General features: G+C 32.0%; 1 protein-coding gene across 2 annotated transcripts in view; it reads left to right on the top strand.

The window, feature by feature from the left end:
* Positions 1 to 1,634: 1,634 nt before the first annotated feature.
* The window catches only part of LOC105228340 (lysosome membrane protein 2), a 48,759-nt gene continuing 40,703 nt past the window's right edge, over positions 1,635 to 9,690 (top strand). The window contains exons 1-4 of one of the 2 annotated variants that reach the window (XM_049451309.1): positions 1,635 to 1,652; positions 8,872 to 9,110; positions 9,199 to 9,290; positions 9,346 to 9,573. In XM_049451309.1, coding sequence (XP_049307266.1) covers positions 1,651 to 1,652; positions 8,872 to 9,110; positions 9,199 to 9,290; positions 9,346 to 9,573 — 561 coding nt within the window. In that variant the 5' untranslated portion in view covers positions 1,635 to 1,650. Of the gene's footprint in view, positions 1,653 to 6,182; positions 6,472 to 8,871; positions 9,111 to 9,198; positions 9,291 to 9,345; positions 9,574 to 9,690 lie in introns of those variants that run through there. The other variant, XM_049451308.1, reaches the window with a different exon arrangement.

Here is a 9,690-nt window from a genome sequence, read left to right as displayed (position 1 = left end):
AATGGAACGTCTGCTCTATCGTCATCGGTTGAAGAATCGGGTTCGCCATCTCCTGGTGTTATACTTCCTCTGCCATTCAGCAGGCTGGAAAAGTGTTCCCTCCATAATTTTAGTATGCTCTCGGCATCATACACTAGGTCATCTCTGTGGGTTCTACAAGAGTATGCTCCGGTTGTGAGTCGCCGGCCTCTCTCTTTTTCTGCCTGCAAATGCGTCTCGCTTCCCTCTTCAACTCTCGGTCGATTGTAACGTTACGAGGTAGGCAGTCTGCATTCTCTACGCTGCGACAAGGCACTCCTCATCATAGCAGCTGTTCTTTTGCATTTTCCGAAAACCAATGGTTTCGGTTGCATCTGTAAGTAAGGAACTTGGTCCCAAACCCATCATTTCTATGATACGGCCAACAACCACATTCTTATATATAACAATTTAAATTTTATACGAATCTTTCACTTAAACCAGCAAATAGTGGCTATGATGTATGTCATCTCACGTCCAAAAATAGTTAATTTCGGACCATAGCTTTTCAAGTTCCCAGATATCGAATATATAGAATCCAGTAGCCACAGCTAAGTTGTTTTACCAAAAATATGATCTCAATTCATATTACTGAAGCTCGGAGTGAATATTTTTCTGAGAGGCATGTGGGAAGGTGTCTTGTGTCCCAACAGGTTAAACTTACGCGTTGTCGCTTAAAAAGTAAGTTTGTTGTAACTAAGTTATTGTTGACTAACTATTGTGAAGCTAAATAGTTGGTCGTGCTAACATGAATACCTATCGGACAGTGTCCAGTTACAATTTACAATTTCGTCTATCTTTTACATCAGGACAGAATTCCAGGGGCTAAGTTATTAAGGATCCATCGTACTTACAACAAAGGGGGTTGGCTGACAAATTTGAGATTGAATTCAGCGACCACCTAACCATTCACCATCATCATTTCTTAAATCCCATAATGACAAAGGATTTTGCACATAAATGCTCATAAACTTTTAGGATTCATGTCAGTCTTTCGAAGGAGGTTCTCAATGAAGCTTTCTTTATTTTCTTTAACACGGATTTACAAATAACATGTACTGCCTTATATAGGGTCCAATCGTAACTAAAGTTGCTTCTGGTTCTATTCTGGTCTGACGCGGGCTATTTGTAGTGCAGATCTAAGATCGTATTCCCAAAATATCTATACGGTTTGCTAATTGAAACCATTAAATTTAAAACTTATGTTATATATATATGGTATATATATGCTGAGTGTCTCGAATCTTGTAACCTTAATTTATAAAATGAAATAACAAAGGGTGGCCCACGAATCGTGCTACAAAAACAAACCGTAATAACTTTTTTCTAATTACTTTTTTTTATTTGGCAGGTTTTTATTTTAATTTCCATATATGGGGTGAATCAAAAGCGAAATTAATAAACGAGACGGAATTTGATCCAGAACGAGTCACTGTGTGGTACACAGTTTCATCAAGATGTATTGTCGGGCCATACTCCTTTGAAGAAAACGGTGTAACATTAACTGTCAATGGGCACCGTTACTTAAACATCTTGAATGAGTTTTTTTACCCATAATTGCGTCTAAGAGATATCCTTTCAACAGCAAGATGGAGCAACTGCACACATAGCCAGACCATTTGAAATTTTGAAATGTAAGTAATATGAAGAAATTCCATTTTTCGCTGGCTCCTAAGCAAAATGGAGCAACACACATAGCCAAACCCTTTATTGCTGAGCTCCAACGAAAATTTTAAAACCCATTAATATAAAGAAATTCCACTTTTCGCTGGTTCCCAAGGTCACCTGACTTGACTTAAGAAAACCCACAAATCTGATTGACTTGAAGCAGTCTATTAAATCGATAATTGATGCATGTAATGAATTGATTAAAAAAAGTTATTACGTTTGTTTTTGTCGCACCGCGCTGTATATCGATTAATTTACGAAGTTTCGCAATGAAATTCAGTGAACATTTTAACTGCAGTAATGGGAAGAATAGATAAAATCGGATTAATATTAATCCTATCCCCTATGCCAAACATAAATATATACATATATCAAATTTCTGGTAATTATATGTCGTAATAGCAAAAATTGTTTAAATCGTGTCAATTATACTAAGCTCTGATATACCCAATATAAGGATTTAAAACTTCCGATTATCTTTATGCTATATATACCGATTAATATTAGGTTGTCAAAAAAGTCTTGCGGTATTCTTATTGAATTTTTTTTTTGAAATTGAAATGAATTTTTCATGCCCAGCTCTTGATCGATGCTACGGCTGCTACTATGCCGGTCTCTTTCGACCAATTCAGCGATTTTATCGCAATTTTCGACGACAGGCCTTCCGGAGCGTGGCGCATCTTCGATCACCTCTACACCAGAACGAAAACGTTGAAACCATCGTTGTGCGGTGGAAATGGAAACTATATCGGGTCCATAAACCGCACAAATTTTATTGGCGGCTTGAGATGCATTTTTGCCTTTATTGTAGTAGTATGTACTGTAAAATATGACGTATTTTCTCTTTATTTTGCTCCCTGTTTGCGACGCTATAACTCACGAACGACTTAAAAGAAACGACAATCAATCAAACACATGTTAGAGCGTGAAATGAGATTTCCAAAAAGGTATAGCATGACCCGATGCGACGAATAAAACTAGAACTACGCGCTTTCAGCGCCAACTAGTGAAAATATACCAAGAATTTTTTGACAACCAATATGTAAGCGAAACGTAAAATAACAGATATATGGGTTAAATTGGTCAACGAATTACGCCAACTTTTAATTGCTTTTCGTTATTTTAATAAGCCGTACGCCGCATATGTTGGTCATAGTGTGTGTTGTCTTCATAATATTGCGTGTAAACATGCTTCTGGATACACTTGAGAAATGTGACAAGTTAGCTCAATCTTTGACCTCTTGATTTATTTCTTTCGTATGAGAATAAAAAAAAGTACTTCGGTACCAAGTCAGCACTTTACGGTGTATTACTCATCGATCGATCGAGTATCCAAAATGCAGTTGTTTCAGTCGATGTGTATGAGATGTATAGTAAAATATAGTTCAGAGGGTAAGAGAGTCTACGACCTATAATATAATTTAATAAGATACCAACATAATTGTAATCCCTCCATATCTTCGTCAAAAAATTAATGTGGAATTCTGTCGCAATACAAAGTTTTGCCAACACCTTAAGATGTGAGAGTTTAAATTTTTCCTTTCATGGACAAATCATTTTTCTGAAATGAAAGAAGTCGCACGGTGCCATATCAGATAAATACGGGGAGTGGTTAATGGCTAAAATGTGATTTTTGGTCAAATAATCGGTCACAATGATGTCCTTCGAATGCTGGATTCTGAGCAATTTTGGGTCGTTAGTCAATTTGTGCGGAACAAACTGTAGACACACCTTTCGTAAGTTTCGCACAGTTTCGATGGAATTTCCGGTGATACAGATTTTGATTGGCCCACATGTTGATCGTCATTTATGTTCTCACGACCACTTTGAAAACGTTGAACTCGTGCACTCTGCTACGGGATAGGTAATCATAGCCATAAACTTGTTTCAACAATCGAAATGTTTCGGTAAAAGTTTTACTAGTTTTAAAACAAAATGTAATGTTTGTTCTTTGTTCGAAGCTCATTTTCGCACCGATAACACAAACATTCTGACACTTAAAACGCAATAACTTCACTTCCAATCAATTAAATGTCATAAAATTCTCACTGGACAATCGATAAAGATGGTAGATTCTACGCACCAGTCGGCATATAGATGGCGCCACCAGGGGGTGCTAATTTCAAAAAGTCCTGTTTACTTTGGAATACATCTTGTAGAACGACTTAAAGTTTCATTTTGGCTACAACTTTCTACCCTTTGCCAATTGTATAACATAAAACTTATTAAATTAATCTATGGGTACATTAATCAAATGGTATAAGAATGAGATTTTTAACTAGCGCGGTCAGAAATATAAGTAGCTAGTAAACCCAACCGCTTCAGTAGTTTCACCAGCTCGTTCGTACTCTCTTACAAGTTCAAAAATTAAAAAAAAATAGTTCAAATAAAGAAGGTCACCTAGATCAGACGAGCTCAAAAAATTTAACTCAGGAGCCATACAATAACAACATGACAATAACAAAAACACTTTGACTAATTTATTACTTAGTTATGGTCATTTTTGTAAGAAACACATACAAAGATTCATCAAAATATCTCAATTTTTACTCAAATTATCGCTTGCACTCGTCTCGTAATTCTGATCATTTATATACATGTGCATATATATTACCCTACAAAGAACAACCGTTAGGTGAACAATTAGACTCTGTGTAACATTTTTCGAGAGTATAAAAAAGTCAATCATGTACATCTGTATGTACATATTTAAAAAATATTATATACTATATTTAAGTTCATTAAAGCTATCGCATCCAAGAACATATAGATGCCTACCATATGCACAATGTAATTGTTATATTCGGTCACACAAATAACAGGCAGACTAATCTTAATATACTAACTCTCTTTGCCCACCTGCTCAAATAATCCGTTACCATTTTTATGCAAATTGCTGAAAAGAAAAAATTCTATTGAAATTAATTATTCAAAGATACAAATCAAAATTTATTTTAGTTGTAATTTCATATGACATGCATTTTTATATCAATTCTGTGTTCAGGACTATAGCACTTTTCAAATAGGTCTCAATGATAAGAAACTCTTTTGAGCTGGGTTCAATAACATGAATCCGAAACAGAATATAATATACATATACATAGTACATATGTATGTGTGCATAATATTTAATAGTAATATACGTTCATAATAGTTACCCAGCAGGACACGTATGTAGTAAGTTAATTGGTAAATACGAGTTCGTAAGACGGAAAATTGTATTCTAAAGTAACAAGAAGTATATGCATATGTACATATGTACCTTAAATAATTACCGCCAATGTTAATTCTAGCTGTCGGATGAATTGTGGACCATTTTCAAATGGGAGGTACCATTTAGTGGAAGTGCTGTGCAATCTTTTATTCCGATACATACTGGAAATTGGAAATTAGTTGAGTAGTTGTTGGAATATTGGATTTGACGTAAAGCGAAGTGGTGCGACACCCATTATTTACCATATGACATGCATTTTTTCCGTACCATCTCTAATGGATAATACAAATAGTATGTTTCATCAAAATTTAAATTTTTACACAAGTTAACGCTTATTTCGTGATAATTCAATATCTATTTCGATTAATTTTAGTTGTTACAAACCACAGTTAGTTGAACAATCTGTTATAATTTGTGCAACATGTTGCGAGAGCATACAAATAGTATGTTACATTTAAATGAAGCCTCGTTAAAATCCCGTTTTTATTAGACTTTATTCTATTTGTTCAAAATGATGCCTTCATGACTTCTGTAAAAGAATATTAAAAATGGACGATATTCAAATAGCTTTAAGTTTAATAATAAAAATATAATTTAATATTTCCACAGATACTATTTTTATTATCTTTTCAGTGGCTTTTCTGCATAACCTAGAAAGTTTGATACACTGTGAAACAGTTATATTTGTTCGTATATCTATCCAATATGTCACGATTTGTACCTTCTGTCATTGTTTCGTAGGACTTCACAGCACTGGTATTTTATGTGGAAAAAATTATAGTTGACTGCCTAGTTAGGCTTGTAGAAACTGTTTGAACAAAATTTGACTGTTCGATTTGATGTTCTTTCACAAATGTAAAATCTGTTTTGAAACAATATTTTCTTGCTTTAGAGTTTCAAGATGTCAAGTTTTGCAGGATAGTTAACATTAAGTTCTTCTTCTTTAAACCGCAATGACATCTATAAGATATAACTGAATATTTTAAATATAAAAAAAATTTATTTTAGGCATATATATCACAAAGAAAGATGTGTGTTCACATTCGTAATTAATACTTCAAAATAAATATTACTTCCTTTTTCACCTTATCTACGAACTGAACAATTATTCTGTTGTGGGTTGGAAATATACATACGCATGTATAAAAATAAGAATGAATACTTAAACAGCTATGAATATATAGTTGATACACACTTCATCCAAACATTTGTATGTGCACAAAAATGAGCTGCGTTATCAGCTCGCTAAACTTTGGGCTTAATCTTAATCCAGTGTCATGTCTTTAGTCAGTTGTCGTTCGAATCTTAGCAGTTACTAAGCACGGTTCAAATAAGGCGAACAACTTTAATTTCTTAGTGACCTAATATATGTATTTGGTTGATATAATAATATAAAATTAATTGCATAAATAATATCTCACGTATAACTTAATAATGCTTAAAAGTCTTCAAAAGGAAGAGGGATTATTTATTAGTGAACTTTACCAGTATTCCAACCTATTAATAAAACCGATATCTGTGAAAAGCTCTATTTACTTGTGTGTATTTATATTTTGCTAAAGCTAAAATATGTAAGTAAAATTTAACTAAAAATTATGTAAACATTTTTTGAAAGCTTATAAGTAAAATCACGAATCAGTTATATAAGGTTACGTCGTTAGCACCAAAAGAGTAAGATGTCAAAAATATTTTTATCAATAACGTCATAAACAACTGTTTTTCTCTGGCTTAATGATTCAAAAATATATTTTTCAATAATTTCAGCCAATAGCAATGTGTTTTTCAGTGGCAACTGAATACGAATAGATTACGAAAAGACCAAAATCATCAAAAAGTAAATGAGAAAATTAGAGAAAAACATAAAAACAAATAATTTGACAGTAACGATTAAAAATATTTCCGTACGATGAAGCACGTTTTCTACCAACCAAACATTATATACATAAATATATTTGAATCATGTAAATATATAATAACATAAGAGAGTGACGCTCTTTACGAACTCCCCATAAAAAAAAATTATATAAACAAACATAATAATCCATTTTCTTCGTTTCGATAAATAAAAATCCCTCCTCACCCGAAAATGATTAATATGCTATTTATATTACATATATGTATTTATATTTAAGTGGGATTCGGTTCCACTCGTGTAGTACACATTACCATAGCTCGTCTTTTCTCACGGTATTGGCCGATTCTTTTATAACTGGCGGATTAATCTGCATCAGCTAAAAATTGAGCATCAGTCGGATCCTAATACCAAGCACTTGTATATGTACTTATATCAACCTGTATCAATATGTCACACTTGTCATCTATTTTGATATATGATACATAACTCTATATTTTCACGACTACTTACAATAGTTAAATACAATGTTAGGTAAACAATATTATTTTACGCTGTGAGCATGAGTTATTATAATTAAAATATTTTCAGAAAACTGAAAGTGCCTCATATTTTCATAATACCATAATACTGTAGGACAAATTCGTTTTCATCGTTATTTTCCCGAATTTGAGCGTTTATTAGAGAAAAACATAAACAATAGTATCTATTATTCAAAGTATTTACCATCTAATGCTAGAAAATTCCCTATGTTTCTGAAAATTTGTGGATTTCCTTCCATAAGAATTGGGCCGACTCAGCGACCAAGAATGATTAAGACAATTTTTGATACTTTTTGCTGATGTCAAACGTATTTAAGTGGTTCTGTGTTTTTTGCATTTACATATATCGCTGTACCTGTGGCGAAGCACATCCAGCCAACTATCGGGGGTAGAAGGCCCTGTAGATTTCAAAACAAAAAACAATGTGTACGATATCGGTGACATATTTTATGTCACAAGCCTATTTTAAAATTAAAACCGCGGCGGAAGTGCAATATTGATTAAAAATACGATTAAACATTTTGAGGAAGAAAAACTTGCAACTGATAACATTCAAGCTACTACTGTGACTATTTACGGAGCTAAAAGTCCTCTCTCCAATTTTTTCATTGCATTTATTTTATTTAAATAAAAAACGAACTTATTTAAACTAGATATTAATATCTGAAAAATATAATTAATATGTATTATAATATACATATACTTAATCAAATTACAATGAAATATTAACGACTAAAATATACATATATTTGTAATTGTAGAATATTATAAGAAATTACCTTACTAGAAATATGAATGTGTAAATAAAATGTAAAGCTGATGATGTTTACCAAATGTCAACTTTGCCTTAAAATAAATTAGTTGAGTAAATTATTTTTCATACAGCTAAGCATAACTTGTAGGTACATAATTACATATGTTTTTCCTATTAATTACAATGACCATATTTTTGTACAATATCGAAAGGTATTTACGTAATATACTCGTACTTCACTTTTACCAGTATACCAATATTAACACATCAGAATTTCTATCTGTAATTATATGAATGATTTCTTTCTTTTTAGATTGCTTTCTTCTTTGCTTGCTTTTAATCCTATAAAACAACAAAATAAAATAATTTTTATTTAACAAAAAATATTAGCAAATACCTTCCATTTTTGATTGAAAATGTTTATACCGTTCTCTTCTCTATTCAATCTTTCCGCATAACGGTATTTTAAGATGCTTTTAATATGGATATTTTCAACTTACTTTAGGGTTCTCCATTCTACATACATTGATTACAAACGTCACCACTGAAATATTATGATGAACGACATAGTGACATGAAATATGCCCTTTCCAGTCACCTATCAAACATGTTACATACATTTTTTTCAATATAAGTAAATAATATTTCCTAACTAACTAAACTATTATTTTCTTGAGTACGAACCAGTAAAAGATACTTAAAACTTCAGAAAAATCACCCTCAACATCTGTAAAAATTTCCTTACAACATAAAAAGCTATCAATAAATTTCCACCATAAGCTGACTAAATTTCCATATTTATATACATACTTTATAATTTCAGGCAGATAATAGATCACCAAGAAAGTCACGAAATCCTCGCTAATGATGAAATCGTTAAAGAACAGTTAATAAACTGTAATAACAGTCAAACGAGATCTCTAAGTAGGAAAAGTTCTTTAAATGTAAGTAGAAATTCTAGTAAAGAAAATGTAGTGCAAAAACAACATTTAGTCGCTACCGTTTTTGAACTAACTGGAATACAAGAAAAGGAAGGCTCCAAAGAATTCGGAACGTTAATACGTAAGTTCATAACATTGAGTAAATTCATTTAACTTCCTAAATTTAATATTCATAAGCGTATATTAATTATTTGTGTTTTTTGCTTTAGTATTGGGAGTAATGTTGTTACTTTTCATAATAAGTATCACAGGATTTTTTATCATGTGGTTTACAGAATATTATAACGACACGATGCTTTCGGTAATGGTTACTAAAAATATTTTTGCAACAACTTTAACGCATTTTTTAATTTCAGCAAATTATTTTAAAAAATGATTCCGAAAGCACAAAAAATTGGATGAATCCAAATCCTAAATATGACACTTTACTAAAAGTACACATATTCAACTATACAAACATTGACAAATATTTCGCTGGAGTCGACGATAAAATTAAAGTTGAGGACATTGGTCCACTAACATATAAGGAACATACAACAAAAGTAAACGTTTCGTTTAATAAAAATTACACTGTAACATTTAGGGTAAGTTGGCATATATTTTATTAAGCGTTTCTGAGATTTAAAATGCCTTTTGCAAAAACGAAATAAATTAAGTTTAGTTGAAATGCATTAAATTTTAAAACTATTTTGATGACACTT

The sequence above is a fragment of the Bactrocera dorsalis genome, chromosome 3, assembly GCF_023373825.1.
Source record: "Bactrocera dorsalis isolate Fly_Bdor chromosome 3, ASM2337382v1, whole genome shotgun sequence".
Lineage (NCBI taxonomy): Eukaryota > Metazoa > Arthropoda > Insecta > Diptera > Tephritidae > Bactrocera > Bactrocera dorsalis.
The sequence above is the reverse complement of the archived record's forward strand: the minus strand, read 5'-3'. Positions and strand labels throughout refer to the sequence as shown.